The sequence below is a fragment of the Hyposmocoma kahamanoa genome, unplaced genomic scaffold, assembly GCF_003589595.1.
Source record: "Hyposmocoma kahamanoa isolate Upper Pololo Valley unplaced genomic scaffold, ASM358959v1 100021, whole genome shotgun sequence".
Taxonomy (NCBI): domain Eukaryota; kingdom Metazoa; phylum Arthropoda; class Insecta; order Lepidoptera; family Cosmopterigidae; genus Hyposmocoma; species Hyposmocoma kahamanoa.
In genome coordinates, this window is record NW_020653200.1 from 13526612 (window position 1) to 13546751 (window position 20140).

At 36.7% G+C, this 20140-nt stretch overlaps 1 protein-coding gene across 1 annotated transcript in view; it reads left to right on the forward strand.

Moving 5' to 3' along the window:
- LOC113226561 (protein scabrous) overlaps positions 1-20140 on the forward strand; it is a 39755-nt gene that overhangs the window by 11657 nt on the left and 7958 nt on the right. The window contains exons 2-3 of the mRNA XM_026459233.1: positions 6901-7066; positions 9282-9449. Of these exons, the coding sequence (XP_026315018.1) occupies positions 6901-7066; positions 9282-9449 (334 nt within the window). The remainder of the gene's footprint in view (positions 1-6900; positions 7067-9281; positions 9450-20140) is intronic.

Consider the following 20140-nt stretch of genomic DNA (forward strand, 5'->3'; position numbering starts at 1 on the left):
ATTAAAGTAATATTGTTTTAAGAGGTTGTGGTAAGCCGGGTGTAACTGCTATGGACAGGCGTGTCGCTAACCACCGAGCGCACTACTTGTTCGTCCCGTGACTTGATACCATAAAAAAAGTTAACGGCGCAAAAAGAAGGGTGTTGTAGATTTGAAGCCTTTGTGTATCTGTATGTCTATCACGTTTGGTCTGATTTGGCATCTCAACGTGTTCTTTTTTTTATATTATTACTTGGAAACTAATGTTATATTTGGAATATATTTGATAAACATCTATTCAGCTATCGTTTTTAGGTTTTCGCGATTGTTACACATTGGGATCGAAAAATTTTTTCTAGAATCTATACTGTTTAAATGTATCAGATCCTTTCTCAGTTGGTCAGGGATTTGTCATAAAATAAATATTTATTTTATTTTCACTTGACGGATTGACGTGAAATTTGGTACTATGGAAGTCCTAATTAAATTTGGTCTAGGTTAGGTTCATTAAATTGGTCTCTACGAGTTGATAGCTTACCGATCGGGGGCTTTTCGACTTTCTAAACCGGTCAAACATCGATGTGGTGGTCGCACTTTTCCAACAATGGACTCATACTTATAGGTCTCTGGTCTCAGACTTTTTGCCGATTCCAAGGTCATAATAAAAAAATATCTTTAGTCACAGAGCGCACTGTCGCAATTTTATCAACCTGTAGCACAATTGCCAGCGCTCCAAGCTTCTATTATTGAAAATGCAACAATAATGTCATATTGGTCCTGAAAATTAGTATCGAGGCCATCTTGTTATTTTACATTATGCATTATTCAAAATAATAGTTACCAACATTACTAAAATTTTCTCTTCTTATTTTATGTAAAAGATTCTGTCGCAACTTGTAACAGCAATAATGTAATAGTGGCATATTATTTATTGTTATTTACGTAAATTTTGATGTTTATGTCGAACAAGGTTCTTCTCACTATATACTAACCACACGAAAGCAAGACAAAAGCTTTGGAATATGACTCCGACAGAAATTCCAGAGCGCTGAATTTCGTGAACGAAATATTCTTTGCAGGTATTTGCGGTTCCCTAGTCACAGAACGTGTATAGCACTTCTTGCCTTAAAAGCTATAAGAGCTAATTTGTCCCCGAGATTTGTATAACACATCCACATACATTTGTATAATATAATTATATACCTGCAATTCAGTCGAAAAATAACTTCAATATTATGTACGCATGTTAATTTATGTTCGTTTTCAATGTGTTATCTTTTTTTTTAAAAACCTGTAGATAATTACACAAAGTGAAATCCAGATCCTTAGTGAGGATGCAATCGACAAACGGTCGAAGTTAGAGTAAATTCATAATAAGTACGCACATGAGTGGTTCGGGAGTTATTTGTCTGATCGCAATCAATGTTGGCCAACCCGGCCTACATATGAGCGACATTCGTGGCTTTGGCGTTCCACAGGGAAGCGTACTGGAACCCATGTTGTTCATTATGTGTATGGACGACATTCATAACATTCCTTTCCGGGACGCAGAAGCAATCTGCTATGCTGACACTGCCATCATATTTCATGGTACTGACTAGAACCACGCTACCCGCAATGCAGACCATTGTTTGTTATTATGTGTCTGTGATATTGTATATCATTGGTCTGTGATTGGCTTAAGCGAATTTTGCTCAATTTAAATGTGAAAAAGACTCAGTAAATCTGCTTTCACACCTCAGCAACAGCTCTATTTTCGCTAGGTACCTGGTATTACAGGTTACCAGGTATTATAGCGCACACTTGTTGTGGAGGTGGAAAACCGTGCTCCTGTGAAGGCCTACGCAAAACCAATACTGTTAAGTGCGTTGTTATAATTGTAGACCAGAGTTTCTTAACCTGTGGTCCGTGAACCCCTATGGGGTTCGTGTAATGAAAGCCGGTGGTCCATGGGGAGCCTAATTAACATAATGGAACAGCAACCGTCACACTAACTATTCATTTATGTAATTAAGTAAAGTTTAATCCCAAACAATATAAACTAGTAAAAGATAAACCTAGCTTTTTTATCTTTTCTGAAAGGGTCCGTGGGCTCTTAGACGTTTTGAAACTACATAGAGTAGACGATAAGCTTAAATTATACTGCCACACAGCTTTATTGTCCGGGCAAGTAAGAAAAACGGCAAATATTTTAGGAATGTTTCGGGACACCGCGCTGCTTCGTAGGCAATCTCTCTCTCTCTGCCAGTCGCTTCTCACGTATTGTATTTCTAATTGGAGTGATTTAGCAAAAACGCAGATGTCCACCTGGAAAGAGCACAACGACCTGTTTTTAAAACTATGCGGTAAATCTCGACTTTATCCGACTGCAGGAGGCTATACGAGGAGTCTGGTGTTCTTAGTGTTCGCAGGCTCTTCGCTCTTAAAATTGCAATCAACACCCACAGACAAGTTCTTTGATCTACTGACTGCAGTCCTTTGATCATGAAACGTGCATTTCGTGTCCAGCTACTTACCATACACAGTTCGTGTGCTAAAAGATTTCACCCGTACCATTCCTGTACGACAACGTCCTTAGATTTTGTGACATAAACCCATATAAAACTCTATCGTCTATTCGAAGCTAAACGTGTACTACAGTTTTGTTGCTTGGTTTGTCTTATGATTTTGTTGAAAACGTGATTAATAGTATGTCGTAGCAGCATTTGATTTCATTGATTTTATTAATTTATAATGTTACATGAAATGTTAGTAGTATTTAAAGGTATACTTACCTAATTATCGTATTTATTCATTGATTCATGGCTATAGGAAAAAAAGATATGTCATTACCATTATTTATTCTCATATCTATTTCTGTTCTTTTTAGAGGATAAAAAACATTATTTTTCATAATATGTAAATCGTATGCCTGGAACCGTGGTAAATATGAAATTGTAATCGTTTTCTGTCAAATAAATTTTATCTTTTAGTCCACACATATTTTCTTAAGTAGGTATGTGCATAGCGGAACAAAAAAGGAAATCAAAATACGGATCTGTTTACAATGGAAGTCAAAACTTGAGAAGGGTTACTAAAAAGTTGTAATTAATTATAACTTTACTTATTTCCATTTCCCCATAGAATGTTCTAGCTCGTCGTCCGTTTGAGAAGTTTGTAAAATCGGTTAGACTTGTTTCTGAGAATTGAAAGATGCCTTCCAATGTTCCTACAACAGGAGCCACTGGCGACGAGCACTCGCTAAGTTAGATGTAAACTTCATCACCTTTCACAACTTTAACAAAGTACTTGTGATACCATTGTAGAAAGAGAAATGCAACGGCATTTTAAGTACATTGCACTTACAACGCGTGCATAATTAAATAAAATATCATGTTTCGTGTTTAGTAAAGGAAAATAGCATTATTTTATAAAGAATTTAAAATATCGCTTTTTGGAATACTTGGAAAAATAGTTTCTAATTTTCAGTTACGATTGGGCTAACAAATATGATATTCTGATTAATGTTAACCAAACTTATATCCATTAACATTAACCAAGCAAGGTAAAGTAAGTACCTAAAAGCATGTGTGCCGTCTTCACCCGTGTCGATTCCACCCAAAATTTAACTTACTTTCCCAAATATAGATGTACATGAATATGTATGTACTTTTTTGTTCAATTACCTTTCATTGCTATTTCTTTAACGATTAGAACATTTCAAGATCTTATACTGTTTAAACAATACAAATGTACTGTTAAACAATACAAAAGATAGGGATATAGTTTTTGCTAACAACTCAAGGAGTTAGTATTTTTATAATAATTTTAATCATATACTGCCTACTGGTACACCCAAATAAATAAGAATTTACCGTTAAATTATGTGAAATAATGTGAATAATCGTCAATGACCCATTCCACAAGTAGATAGATATAGAAGATATGTTTTGAGAGATAACGTGGGTTGCTCACTATTTACACAGATTACTAAGTTACCGAAATTGTGTAATAACACTATCGACTATTAACTTCCTTGATTGAATAGCTGATAAAAGATTTAAAAAAAAATTGGAACGCATTGCTTGCAAAAGTTGTACAATACACTCGCAACTATATGGGCCATATTATCGTCTTGCCATGTCAGGGGAGAGAAAAACGTCATTGTATGTATAAAAGTAACAATCTTGAAATCGTACCCTTGCTATAATACAGCCACGGGTTTCAATTCATACAAATTAACTTTAGTACATATAACTTGGATGAAATAAAAATAAGAAGTGTTGAATTTCGAAAATTTGAGGTGCCATAAGAATATAAAATGCAAAACTATTTTAAACAACATTTGAGGGATGTTGAAATTAATATTCATTTACAATTACGAAAATTGGTGAAAACATTTAACTTTCGTTGAAAAGATAACAAATGGAAGGTTTCTCAATGGTATTGTTTTTGATTTGTTAGTTTGCAATCAATTGTATAAATGACGCTTTTTGAACTTATTCCCGAAACTAAGTAACGTTTTAGCACTGACTTTTTATTTAAAATATTAAAAGTAACTGACTCGGCTTATGTGCGATTTATTATATGTTATTGTATATGTATCCACCGCCTGGACAGGAGCGATAACTAGTGATGCAACAGACCTCTGCTTCTGCTTGTGCAACTGCAGACGTTCCGCACGCTTTTTCACATCTGTTTCCGTTTCCACAACTTTTATGCGCGATGCGTCAAACGCTAGTGCGGGTTACTTGGCGGTCAGGGTGCGTTTTTTAAATATTTGTGGTGTGATAGAATTGCACTTAAATTTTGAAACCAAAAACAAATCCTGTTGCGACTATTTTATTGAGTTCTTATAATATTTACACTTCCATTTCCGTTTACGCTAACATTTACTTTACGTGTATTTACTTTTGAAATCCGTTTCTGTTTCCGTTATGACACTTCCGTTACATCACTAGCAATAACCTTGATAGCTGCCATCTGTTGGCCTTTTCAAATATTATTCGCATCACGAGTTTACTTGATACCAGTTAACAATCAAAATAAGCGTCCGAATAAGCGGAGTTACGAGTGCAACATTTATGAGATTGGGTATCTTTATTTTTAATAACGCGCACACTCAACATTAGCCCCGCACTAGGGTGTGTCGCGGGCGCCATGGACACACACATAGACAACCACAAATTACACCCAAACTCACGAGAGAAATAAATGTAGGCCATACAAATATTTCTCCCGGTCCGGGAATCAAACCTGGGACCTTTGCGTGGCAGTCCGGCATGGTAACCTTTCGGCCACGGAGGTAGTTTCCTGTCTGTCCAAGTATACTTTATTTATCTGTGATAAATAAAGTATACTCGTGTGTGCTTTTGTCACATGAAATATAATTATGTATAGAAATATTGTAACTCCACTGTTTAAACAGCCTAAGTTAAAGCGAGATTTATGTGAACGCGAGCGTAGAGTTTAGGAGGTGAGGTGGGGTGGTCGCCTCTCGCGTCCCGCATTCCGCGCTGTAAATTAATATGAATAACATAAGAACATGCGGAGAAAATTGGAGACAGATCCGACATCAACAAGCGCCCGATGGCAACTGACGGAGCAGCGGAGGTCGTAGCGTGACGTTGGGATAAATGTGAACTTAATAAGTAATAAGGCTTCACTTGAAAACCAAAATTTAGCAGGTTCTACGTAGTAATTAAAGAGAAATATCTCCATATAAAAATTATGTACAAAGATAGATATTTTCCTCTTAATAATCAGAATTTTATGATCGGGTGAAGTACATCTTATCTTGTAAACAGTGCATTCTTTAGTTAATATTCTTAGGTGTATCCTATATTTTTTGTAACATCGTTTTTAATAGTAAATGCCTAATCCATATATATATTTGATCTAGCAAATCAGTTATTCCCGTTTTTTCTCCGACGATTCGCCTTAAAAAATTATCGACTAATGTCGTTTGTAGAATCTTTCAACCACTCTCCTGAAAAGTAGTAATATTGCAAATGTGGCCACGTTACCCAAAGCGTGCGAAATAACATTATCTTTTCCAAAATCGAGCCCACCGTGACGAACCTAGCGCAGCCAAATAATTGCACGTGTACCGCAGCATTTTCAAAATTCTAGAACGTGCAGTTTTCGCGAGGGTCTATCCATATAGATTTATAAAACTGATATGATTGCGCTGTTTCTTTTCTGCTTTTCCTTTGTATGTACAAAACGTAGAAACTCCGTATTATGCACATGTAACACGCCTACAGCTTTTGCATAAAGGCAAGCAGGCAAAACCTATGTACCTGTGATTTTGTGCACAGAAATGCGTGGGTTTTGGAAAATTGTATAATTATAGTAGTCAGAAGGATTCTAAATGAATAGTTTTATTATGCAAGCCGAAAGGGTTAGTTACAGGAGACACGGTGTTTGGCTCCACCGTTGCGTGACGTCACTTCCCCTTGCCCCATACATATAGGAAATAAATTATTTATACCACTTTTTTGCATTTATTATAGAGTCAGTACAATATATGTATGTGTAAAATTTCAGAAACGACGTGAGTTATTTTTACATCACACTTCTCTTTTGTGACTCCATACATAGCGCATCATTAGACGTGTAATGACATAATTAAGATCTTATGTAAAGTGAAGTGTCTTTTACTCCTTCAGTCCGTAATAACTATAAAAATAGTATCCCTTTTATTTGCTTTTTCTTCTCTTTTTCTCCTCCTTTTTATAGTTCGACCTGATTTCTAAGAGCTATCTATTCCCCCGTACACTTTACAAGTGTGAAAATTAATTTGTGTAGCATCTATTTTTGGGACCGAGTTATGTTTAAAACCACACGTTTCAATTACGTTTGCAATTTTGATTTTCAAATGAAATGTGATTTAGCGTACAAAATTCAGGAATACATTTATCATCGTATAATTTGTTACAGAAAAACTTGCGGTATTCATTTGACTACAAACAACGAGCGTAACGAACAGGCTACGCTGCAATGGGCCAAAGCGTCGATGAAGGAGCTTCGTACCGAAATGCGTGAACTAACCGAGAGTGTCAATAACTCGGCCCTCCTACGAGATCTCCACGTCATCCGTAACGAGGTAAACACTGTTGTTGACGTCTGTTGGCTTTGTGCTACCAATAATCATATTATGGCAACACGTCCTCGAGAAGTCGATTGAGTTTCTGAAATTCATATTGATATATTGTTAGAAATCTTTATTGGTGTAGTGATGCATATATATAAATGCTGAGTACATAGTGGAAAAAGTTTTATAATGATGTTTAGTATGGAGAAAACTGCTTTCATTGGATAAAGTTTCATAGCGTATAGCAGATCTACTTAAGGGAATCACCACACTTAAATTTGCGGAGTCTACTTGAGCCGATCAGATAGCTTTAGTCGCGTTTCGCGTCGACTGTCTGTGCGGAACCAACTTAGTGCGATTCCGTTTCGATAAGTGCGATGATTCCCTAAAATCACACTATAATATAAGTCGCTAGGAACGTCACATTCAAATTGCTGTCCTGTACAATAAAAAAATACATTAATAGTTTCGAAATATTTGGAAAGTATCGGAGAAAATTGTTAATTCGTTTTCAGCGGTTTAGCCTACATTTCAGTTTATTTTCTTTTGCTGCTTGATGTAAGTAACTATAAAGTGATGAGTTAGTTAAATTGAGACCCAGAAATTACGCGAAATAAACATTGACCGGAATTATGTTATAAAAAAGAAAAAAATTGTCATTAATGGTAAGAATATGGGGAAAATGTTTAGTTTAGTTTTCTTAGAAACATAATAGAAGGGAAGATCGAAGGAACGAGAGGCAGAGGAAAGACCGAGATGAAATTATTTAGATCAGATAAAGGAAAAAGTTAATGTCGTGTCGTATCAGGAAATCAAGGCTAAAGCGCTAAACAGAGATGATTGGCGATTGCTCCACCGACAAGAGCCTAGCTCTTAAATAATAAGAAGAAAAAGGTAAGGTATTCTCCCTTCTTATAAGATTAAATATATAATAAGGCTTTTATAAGAATAAATATTTTAGTATTCAAAACCAGGCATGCTTTTGCTATTTGGGTTCGTTCTGAAGTTCATAAGGAAACTTAAACTTCCTTAAGAAACTTCAGAACAAGAAACTTGCACTTTAAGCGTTGTAAGCTATATACACCTATTTCCAGCTTTTAGATATCTGCAATGATCAAAGGCAGCAGCATACCAGAATTTCATCCCCTAGCTGGAATTATGTTTCTAGAAGAAGATAGAAGATAGGAAGATAAAAATAAATTGATTTCAATATAACTTAATCTAATACAATACAAGGAAAATTTCTAACCTTAGTATAAAATAGTCGTACACATTGTTTCGCCTGAGCTGAAACTAGGGTTTTCACTCTAACCTCGAAACGCAGGCAAGGGTTTTAAGTTTTAAAAGCTTTGCAATATGCTTTACACCTTAGTGTAAATAAAAAACCAGATTTGGGGTTTTTCACGGAATAACAAAAACAATTATTCTCATACCAGCTAACCGAGCACACTGGGAGCAAACACGCAAACTTGCATTGACGCTACATTTCTCTCAGCTTATTGATTGTGTCACGGTGAATACCGGTTGTTTAGACCTACAGCTTTCTTAACGTACAAAACTCTCTGCTGAGAACTGATCGGAACTTTGTATAGGTGTTTACATCTTTAAGTAGCTCCGACCACTGTCTAGTGAATAGGTACAGCAAAAAACCCGAAATGGCCGTACAGGTCAGCAGCCTATCAAAATGAAATGCGGTATTTTGTCACACCTTATCCTTGGCGTACATAATTTATATATATCTTCCTATATGATATTTTCATATGTCCGCCGAGCTATGAAAATAGAAGTTGTACGCCAGGGCGTAGCGTATTTTATAGGCAAACACTGATTATACAACTGGCAATAAAAATAACTCATGTTTAACAATTGGCTGTTGTGATCTACCCAAGGAGAAACTCACTTCGCATGTCTCGCTTTAACTGAAACTTGAATGCGCAAAGCTTCCAGAATTACCCGCCAACTAAATAAAGCATTTGTCAAAGCCAGACCAGTCTCAACTTGCGCTGACATGAGTTTGGCTTGCAAGTTGAATTAGCGTTGTTTCCAGTACTTTCAGTGCTGTAATGTTGAAAGAGCACTTTTTAATAAATTTATTGTATTAATATTTTGTGTATATTGCGTAAGGTATGTGTAACATAACACAATATTAATAAAAAAAAATAAAAAAAATAATATTAATATTCATCACATCAGAATTATGTGAATTTAAACAAAAACATTGTTACAGTTGAAAAAGGCTTTGACTGAAACTGCGGATCTGGCTCAACTGACACGGACTCAGGAGGCGCGGGTTGACAAGCTCGACAACGAAGTGAGCCGGCTAAAGTACGACCAGCAACAAGCTCACTCCATGATTGCGGAACTTCGGAACCATTTTAACAAACTCTCGAGAGAGGTAAGCTCTACGACTCTCTTTAACGAGTGATTCCAAACAGAAGTTTTTCCAAAAAAATTCCTTGATTAGCGTTAACAATCAACATGTACATGTGAGCTTAATACTTGATATTATGAACGGTTTTATAAATTATTCATTTTATTTACAATCACATGGCATTGATAGTATGTTTTTCGTTTAAGTCCACGGAAGATACACTCAAATTACTTTATTCTTTAAATTGTCTTCACTATAGGTACAATCATCACCAATAACGTTCTGTCCTAAATAATTAGGACAATTGTCCTCAAGCAAAAATCATTGACTTATTAGTCTACTCTCCGTATAAGAAGAAATTCCTTACGGAATTTCCTCTAAGCTAAAAATTTTCCAACCATATTATAATTACTACCTATAGGTATATAGATAAGAGGTGCATTTCAAGGACAGTTCTGTCAATATTTGGGACATTGTCCATAATTTGTGTTAAAATTAGTAAATCATCTATAACGTGTGTAATATTATAAGTAAAGATTTTGAAACAAATTCAAGGTGCAAGTCAAAGTGCAACAATATTAATTTACCGATGTATTCAAGAGGGAATTAAGACGTTCAAATGCGCTTTTGTTATTACGTAGCAGAGCTTGTTGTTCTTGGAGGAACTCAAAGTAAATTAAACTACGATGTGTACTTAAAGGAAATGAAGCACCTTAAGCAAGATATTGTGGCATAAATTCTCCCTTCAATGTAAGCACTACAACTGAGTAGTATGTATTTCTGATAAAGGTTACAAGATATGTATTTCACAACGGGATGTGTAGTAAATATTTGTACTCGCTAATTGGGTACCAACATACACATACTAACGTATGCACGCACTGTTTCCATTATCGTATCCGATTTTCAGACGGACTTTGTGATTTATATATAATTGTGTATAGCTGTGACGAAGGGTGCTTATGAATATTTAGAATGGTCCCAACATACCCAAATTTCGAGTAATTTTACAATAGCTGTAAATTAAATAAAATCCTACAAATAAATCAACAATATGGTATTAAAATAAAAATATAAAAAATCTGCAATATGGTTCAATACTTAATGGAATAAAGAATTGAATTGAGACGAAGTCTTTTCTTTTAAATACAGAGACTTGATCAAGTTTATTCCTTATGATGAATTGAACACAAAACTCCCATTTGAGTGTTTGGTACCTATGTTATTGATATTTTCCCGAAAATGTAATTTCAATCTACCTAATTCGTCTAATAGACAGATTTAAACGATAAAGTCATTTCGATAAATTAAACGCTTGCTGCATAACGAACGCGTATTCAAATATCTCAAGTACCTATTACGTAATATACTTAGCTATCAAAAGATAAACTCAACAGTACTCCAGATGCTCCCTCAGTGCATTGTTTTCGCAATATCTCAAAATATATCAGGACCCATAAGATGATTCACGGTCCGGTTGCCTCGGAATTGAGACCCCATATTGCAGATAACTTTTTACCAAAGCTGCGTTATCTCGCAGCCTTGTTTTTTCCTAGTGATTTCTAACTGAACCTCTCTAACTCTCTTATAACTCACCATCTTGATTAAAATAGAATTTCCTGTCGAATATAGACTAAACCTGTTGTCTGTAGATATATGTATGTTTATGTCTGCATATTCTGCCAATAGGATTAAACTAATAGGATCAATTGTGGTGACAAAGGGCGAAGCATAAATATTATTACGGGTGGCATCCCTCTTCACGCTCGGTGGTCGTAACCGTCGGTGACCGTTGCGCCCGCGCACCTGTGACGCTGTGGTTGCTCGCGGTCCTATTAGTAAATACAACTAGGAAGTCAATACGATCTTAAATTATAATATTTGCGTATTAATACATTTAAAGGTATCATGGGAGTTAATGAACCAACATTGCGGTCACGAATAAGTAAGTAAGCTGTTGAATGCCACGTTGCCGTGAAGATTTATTTCTAATACCAAGTGACGGGACTAACAATTCGTGCGCCTGATGGTAAGCGACACGCCTGTCCATAACTCAAATTACTCCTTGGCGGCATCAATAGGTAAGGTGGCACTAGTACTTCGCTGGACGAACTCTTTCACAAGGAGCTTTACTGCTACAAATGTTTCCGGGTACATGACCTATATATTACGTTTTGGAAAATTCCAATCTTTGTCTTTTACTTAAACATCTCGAAATGTCAATTCATAATGTTTTTTGTAAACAGAAAGTATGAAATGTAGAAATCAAGCGAGCGTTTTGGATAGCACTGGTTCTGATAAATATTTAACTCGCGCAGCTGCTCCGAAGAGAATAAATAATGTGATGATGTGTGTACCTTCCTGTCCTTTGTCTTAGCACAAGATCAACGTAATTAAACCTTAATAAGACCTTAATACGAAAAAGTATCTGTACGAATAAGGTGTCACATAGGTACGATCTATAAATTTTCCTGCAAAGTTATTAGACTTTTCTATACTTATCTTTCTGTAGCATTGACGAACGAATATAGAGTAAATTAAATCCTTTTGAAGTTAAGATTGCTATACTGGGTATGTACGGACTCAATTCAAAAAAGCTTTCCAATATGGGCCAATTTTTTTTGATTCTTAATATGCGGAATGTTTTGCATTTTTTGTTTTTTATTTAAGAATGTCTCTTTTTAAATATGGCAAACTATGGCTATTCCTTCACTTCCGAAAAGTCCATCTAAGTATTTAGTGCAATCGAATCAACGTTCAACAGTTCAACATTTTGAAACTTCATTAAGTGGAAGTGTAATCCGTCTGTGTATGACTTTGCAACAAAGTCGGATTTAAACAAGCGGTTGTTCAATAATTTTGAGATCAATAACGTCATCAGAAGTCGAGCAGTGTAGTACTTGTTTGTATAATATAATAAGCGACGAAAGCAAACATCCTCGTCTCGCGCCCTTTGTACAAAAGCAATCGTCAGTGAGGCTGAATCTATAATGGATATATTAATAATGGAGTCGAGCCTCCTTTAGCCTCCAGCCGACAATATCCAGTAATAAATTAACGAACAATATTTCTTTGAGGATATCTGTTTGTATGTTTACAGATTTATTGTATTATTTTTTTTCGGTTCAAATATATATTTTTTATGATTTATTTGTAACTAATATACATAGAAATTAGGCTTTCTTCTGTTCAATAAATAATATAACATTCTCACCTTATACATTTAGTTTTAAAGTATACACGTAAAAGTTATACGGGTGTGTTTGAAAGATGCAGATGAAGGTGAAACTAGTATAGACTATTTAGAAAAGCATTTCATGCTTGGTTGTCTTAAACGAAGTCAAAAATTGTTTTTTTTTTGCCTTAGTTTCAAGATTTTTTGAGAAAAAGCCAATAATTAAATAGTATTATTTTATCGAGGGACTTAATCAAGCGAATATATACCCGAGGTGGTTAGCCATCCGAACTTAGCGAAGGTGTCTATTACTCTAAAAGTTTATATTGGCTTTTAGTCTTAAGGTGAAAACTTTATTTTTCACTTCGTTTGCGAGAAAAAGAAATATTTCAATCGTTTTCGCTCTACAACATAATTACGAACTAAAATTCTGAAGTTTCCGCGGTATTTTTTTTCTCAACCAGACACAGATACATCGAAACGCGCTAACGCGGGAAATTAGTATGGCGCCACCGTACCTATGTATATGCGAAAAAGGCACGGTACTAAAACCGAGCGTACTACTGAAGATTTAGATTTCACAAGTCACAGATACTTAGAACACGTTTTATTACATTACTTTATTTAAAAAAATATAGTAGAATTTATTTATTATTTAAACTGGTCATAGTATCAATGTCATTCAAACTTTTAAACTGTTGACTTATTCTGAAAAAGATCTTGAAATTTAGGTAAAATAAATTTTTTAGAGTTCATCTAAGACAGCCATGCCTGAAACGCTTCTAAATAGTCCATACTAACTGCACCTTAAAGCTTTGCACCAATCTTCCAAACATCCTGTATATAACATCAAGTTATACATACTTAAATAATACATATTGAAAATCGTAAACGTAGTCAAGGACACATCCACGGCACATCATTCAGGACACTTGGACCCTTGTAAGCGGAATACAGTTGACCTTAAATGTTAAGTGTCAAGCTTGACGCGCTCTGATCTGACCAGACCACTTTTATCATAAATAAAAATGGTAATAATATTGGTTGAAGTTGTAATAAAAGTATAGTTTTATCTAACTACGAGGCGACTCAATTTTACATATTCCCGACTAACACTTTCATTACACAAAATACATAATAGTAACATAAAACAACCTCTATACTCATGAGCATATTTAGAAGAACGTTAAAAAAAAGTTTAATAATATGATAGTGTATTACGAATTATAATTAAATGAATCACTTGCTTTAATCGAAATCAAAAGACATTTAATTGAAGTCATTCTTTTTTCAAATTAAACGTTCTGGGGGCCTGCTGAGCTCTTATAGCAATCCTATTTATGCCTTTAATTTGGATTGCCTGTCAAATTCTATGACCTCACAAAAACAATTTACTGTCCATGCAGTTTACGTTCCTAATTCGAAATCCGTTTACCTTTTCTTTCATAGTAAAATCGTATCATGACGTGCAATTTGCCAAAATAATGCGGTCTCATCTGTCAAAATAAGCAATTCAAATAAAGTTACTCCGTGACTAACTTTTTTATAGTCTTTTCAGGCTATATAGCCAATTGTCAATAAATAAATACTATTAATTAACTATTGAGCATTTTTTGAATGTTTTAGTTCGAGTTTCCAATATTTAAAGTATTATTGACAAATTATTGAAATGAAGGTTATTGCAATTTTTAAATGGAATATTAATCATTTTAATAATTTTATTGACTTAGCGAAAACCGTAAAATAACTTTTGAATAGTGCCGAATTTTACTTTAATGCAATACGTACGAATACAAGATACGTTCCAATTATGTTACCAAATTACAAACTTACCTTATTCATTTCAGTGATAATGACTAGACATGACACGTAACTTTATCGTACGACAAATTGTAAAGTATGATTGAAAAGTTGCCGATATTACATAACAACGCGTTATGTATAATCAATAATAAAATTAATAAAATAGTATAATTATGCTCATTTTGAACATAATCGGTTAATGGTGCTTGGACGTTCCCAGGATAGTACATCTGTCTATTTCTTTTAATATGTAGTTCCATCTTTCTCTTGTTAGATGTCAGCCAGCCAGGCAGAGACAACAATAATTAACGTTCAAAATGGTTCAAAAAGTAAAACTCATCGTCCTGTCATGCCATTCCCGTTCAACTTTGTAAGGTCATGATACGAATTTAAGCAATTCAGTTTTGCCATGTCAAGTGAATTGCATGGAACTTGGCTGGCTGCTTATAAGCTTATAGTAGGCTGGTTATATTTTGTGGCCATTCTGGTTAGTACCCCTCTTTAATGTCACATAAAAGCGTAAATGAACAACGGCCATTATTTTATTTGTGGAATTTTGTGGGAAACCAATCAAGAGTTTCGACTCCCATGACTTATTTATTATAATCACTATAAAAGTCAGGGCTTGCATACCCCGTACACATTGTCTTCGAAATCCGATCGAGTGGCAAGCGAATAAACTCGTTAACTTCAGGGTCCGGAGCTTGTCATCGAATTACCAACTAAAATAGAAAAAAGCATAATCACCCTAGATTAATAAGCACATTTTAAAACGAATAACGAGAGAAACGTCGATTTTGATACAAAATAAACTCTAATAAAATCTGCCAATACGAAACAAGCACAAATAACGAAATTGTTATACTTACGTAGTATAGATTGTAAAGCATGCACTTGAATGCTAGAGAACTATTGCGCGAATAAGAAGAAAAATATTAAAAGCAAATAAGGAATTCATAAAACGTGCAAGCGAACATTCTTCTTCTTCTTCTTCTTTTTGCTTAATGGCGCTACCCTTTAGATTTCGCCAGTATCGAGTTTTCCGCTTAGTAATTTTAAGGGCTTCTGTAGACTCTGCTATTCAATGAGTATTGTGAGAGCACAATGTGATATAAAAAAAATGCCTTTCCTATTTAAAGCTGTTGAATTACCTGAAAGGGACGGAGAACAATATATATAGACAAATGTTAGTATGTAAGTGTGTTAGGCAGGACAAACAAATTATAAATTTATGTTATTGCTGGTTATATAATCACAAAGGACATTGATGCAAGTCGTATCCACAAGACTTAAAATCGTATTGAAATTTGTGGGTTTGAGAATGATTGAGGGAAGGACATCGTACAAGGAGACTGGGTACTTGCTACAATTGAAGAAAATGTGATCCGGAGTTCCCTCGTCCAGCCCGCATTCGCAAAGCGAGCTGTCCCTTACCCTAATTTTAGCTAAGTGAACTGGGGTGCTCGCGTGACCGAGCATTAATCTACATATGGTCGAGATGCAAGATTTGGATGCTTTGTTAAATTTAAAGAACCAAGGTTTACTCGGGATGACATTTTGAATGTTCGCATAATGCTTTCCTTTCACTTTGGTACTCTCCTTCCATTCAACTTCCCATGTGGACATCATCTTTTGAGTTGCCAGTAAGGGCAGGTCATGAGAGAATACTTGAGAGTACGTAGGACATCCAATTTCAGTGGCATCTTTTGCCATCAGGTCAACGGTCTCGTTACCTACTATACCAGAATGACTTGGGATCCAGGCCAAAGAGACTCTAATTCCTTGACTGAAGCAACTGTATAGCACATTTATAATTTTTAAGATACAGGGAAAGTTGGATCTGTTACGAAAAGGATTGGACAGAATTGCCTGGAGACAACTCTTCGAGTCTGTTAATATGACAGTTTTATCTAGCTTATGAGACTCAATATAGAGAAGAGCTTCTAAGATAGCAATGGCTTCCCCAGTAAAAACAGAAGAAAGGGGAGTACATTTAAAATGAAGGATAATTTTAAATTTGGGTATCCAGACAGCAGCACCAACACATCCTTCATCTGACATTTTAGAAGCATCAGTGTACATCACAAGCCAATCGCCCCAATTCTCATCGATGTACTTTTGTAATTGAGCTTCAGAGTTAGAGGAATTTTTGTCAATGCCTAAATTCAGTAGTATGCCGGGTTGATAGATAAGACCGAGATAAGGTATATCGAAGAGAGGGTTTAGGGTGCACTGATATACTGGACAGGGGAGCCTGATAAATTTAATAAAACTAAGAAACAGACAGGGTGCAGATTTATGTCTCCAGTACTTATCAGAGGATAAAAATTCTGATAATTGATGTAATTTACCTATAAGAGGATGGGATGAATTTTGAATAATTTTAAAAAGGAATCTGTCCGCTAAATATTGTCTCCTGATAGATAAGGGGGGGTCCGCACATTCCACCTGTAGTGCATTGGTGGGAGAAGATTTCATAGCCCCTGTTATAATTCGAAGAGATTTATATTGTACCTTGTCTAGATCTTTTAAGGAAGATTTATGGCATGGTTCTAGTAAAAAGGAACCGTAATCTAGATGAGCACGAATCAGAGCATTGTATAAAAGCTTCTGAGATTGAGGGTGAGCACCCCACCATGTTCCCGACAATGACCGAAGGATATTAATATTTTTCTCATATTTTTTAACAACATGTGAGATGTGATGGGCGCCTGTCATTTTTGACTCCACCATAACTCCAAGGAACCTGGCTTGATTTTTTAACGGGATAGACTGGTTCTCGTAATTAATAATAATATGGGGTGTGTTCCTTGCACGGGAAAAAACTACTGCATTACTTTTTCCGACCGACAGCGAAAGGCCGTGGTCGGTTAGCCAGGTATGGAGGTAGTTTAGAGCAGAATTGAGGTGGGCTGAGATATTTTCGATGTTGATATCCGAAATGTATAAGGCCAAGTCGTCAGCATACTGGAGGACGTTGCAAAATGGGTTAAGAGACTGCTCGAGGTCATAGGTGTAGAGGCTATAAAGCAAGGGACTAAGAACGGATCCCTGTGGAAGGCCTCTCCAGACAGTTCTTGGTGGTAAAAGGGAGTTGTTAACACTGACTTGAATTGAACGGGCAGAGAGGAGATTAAAAATTATATTGATAAGCTTCACAGGTATACTCAGATTGAGCATCTTTTGCCTGAGTACTGGAAGCAATACATTGTCATACGCTGATGACACATCAAAAAAAACTCCAACTACATGTTCTCGTTTAGACAAGCCAATTCAAATGTCTGTCAGAAAAATACTGAGGCTATCCATGGTGCTCATGCCCTTCCGGAAACCATATTGACTTTTAGCGAGTAAACCCCTACTTTCAACTATCCACTCAAGGCGATTTTTAATTAGATGTTCTAAAACTTTGGCTAGCGTGCAGGAAAGAGCAATGGGTGGACTATATCCATTAGGGTCATTACTAAGTTTACCTGGTTTTAATATGGGTATAATGATTTGGACTTTCCATTCATCTGGAGGAACTCCCGTCAGAAAGATGTTATTAAGAATATTAAGGAATAAGTCTTTGGTTGAATCACTGCTGTTAACGATAAAAGAGTATGGTATACCATCAATTCCAGGGGCAGAATCCTTGAGACCGTTTAACACTGTCGAGAGTTCATCCCGAGAGAATGGGGAGTCAAAAACTGAGGTTGGAGATAGAGTAGGGGACGTGGACAGAGTTACCTCGTCTTCCGTGGGGACTGAGAGAGGAGCCAGTTTGTTTTGAAATTGTTCAAGCCACTCTGAGGTGTCATTAGTAGAGATATTACCGGAACAGGATATGGAGCCCCTAAATCTCCTGACATTCCTCCAAACCAAGGAGGACTGAGATCTTGGAGAGAGAGTTTCACAAAATCTACGCCACCCAACTCTTTTTTTTTCACTCAGTACTCTTATAGCTCTTGCTGCAACCGCACGGTATTTTATAAAAAGGGATTCAGTCATTGTTAGTGCGTATGCACATTCTGCTGTTTTCCTATCCTTGCAGACTTCAGTGCATTCCGAATCCCACCAAGGTGGAGATGGGGAGTTACCCTTAAATACATTTTTGGTGAGGAGACATTCATCTGCTGATGACAGCAGACAATTTCTAAAATCAGCATAGACTGAGTGAAAGTTTTCAAGATCAGCCACAGGTAGGTGTTGAGTTTCCTGGTCTAAAACACATCTATATTTTGACCAGTCGGCTTTTGACAGGTTAAATTTTAGTTTAGGACGAGGAATATTCTGGGTATTCGAATGGTCCGCCCTGTGCTCCGGAGCTAGAATAAGAATTGGAAAATGGTCACTGCCGTGAGTAACCGGCAGGATTGTCCAGATGAGTTTGGAAGAAAGTGAGGGGGAGCACAGAGAGAGATCCACGGCACTTCTAATATTTTGGGACGGATAGACTCTACGCGTCGGGGAACCGTCGTTGAGGAGGCAGAGGTCATGGTTGTCGCAGATATCCAGGAAGGCAGAGGATAAATGGTCATTGTAATATGAGCCCCAGGAAGCGTGGTGTATATTAAAATCCCCTAATATTATAAGCGGGGGACTAAGGGAAGCGACAATATCCGAAAACTCTGCAAGACATGTCAGGTTAGGGTGAGGAATGTAAACCGACAGAAATGTTATCTTTAGTAATTTGGCAGCAACTGCATTAATGTGTTCACTATGAGGGGGAAGGGAAATCTGCGAAAAGGTTACGGCTCTTGACACAAGGAGTGCCGAGCCTCCTTGCCCGTCTGTCCTGTCATCGCGGAGACATGAAAAACCTGGAAACCGTACTCGATCTCCTGGCTTACGTCGCATCTCCTGGACTGCGAAAACGTCAGCGGAGTATTTATTAAGTAGGAATTGAATTTCGTTTTCTTTATTCCTGCTGCTGCGACAGTTCCACTGAAGAATGGGAGCCATTGGAGCAGGTGAGGTGAATGAGCTGAGACAGTTGATCTTTGAGGTTGTTCGGTAGGGGGACGTCACTAAAACGCCCTAAGAGGTTAATGATGGTCGAGAGGAGAAGAGAAATTAAGTTATCGTTAGGCATTGAGGAGTCATTTGGGAGTGCACATCCATTTCCTAGTTGAGAACTAGGAGACATAACTATGTCTCAGTGAACATGTTGATTATACCCTGGACTAGAAGCTGGGAGGGGCTGGTGCCTGGGAATAGCTACTGTTTTGCGGTAGGAAGTGTGTTGGGGAGATCTGAGTTGGGGTGATGGATTGGAGGAAGAAGTATACTGAGTGGTGGGTGTAGGTTGATATTCATTTGAATCAAACCTCGCTGTATCAGCAAAAGATCTTCGCACTTGGGTGAATCTGGCAGATGCTTCAGAGTAGGAGATATTTTCTTGGGACATGACCAGTTTTATTTGTTTTTGCCTTGAATGCTCGGGGCAAGAGGGATCAGTGGCTTTATGACGTCCAGAGCAGAGTAAACAGGTTGGAGTTTCCTTGGTGCAATGTAGGCCTTCATGACTTTGTGCACAAATAAAGCAGCGAGCCTCCGATCTGCATTGAGTTTGGATGTGTCCAAACCGGCAGCACTTATTGCACTGAATTGTGGGAAGGACATAAATTTCCACTGGGAGAGAGGTGAAAAAACAGTACACATGGGAGGGAAGTTTTTGACCTGAAAAGGTTAGTACCACTGTTTGGGTGGGAACCCATACAGGTGACCCATTACTGTCATGGGTTTTCCTATTAAG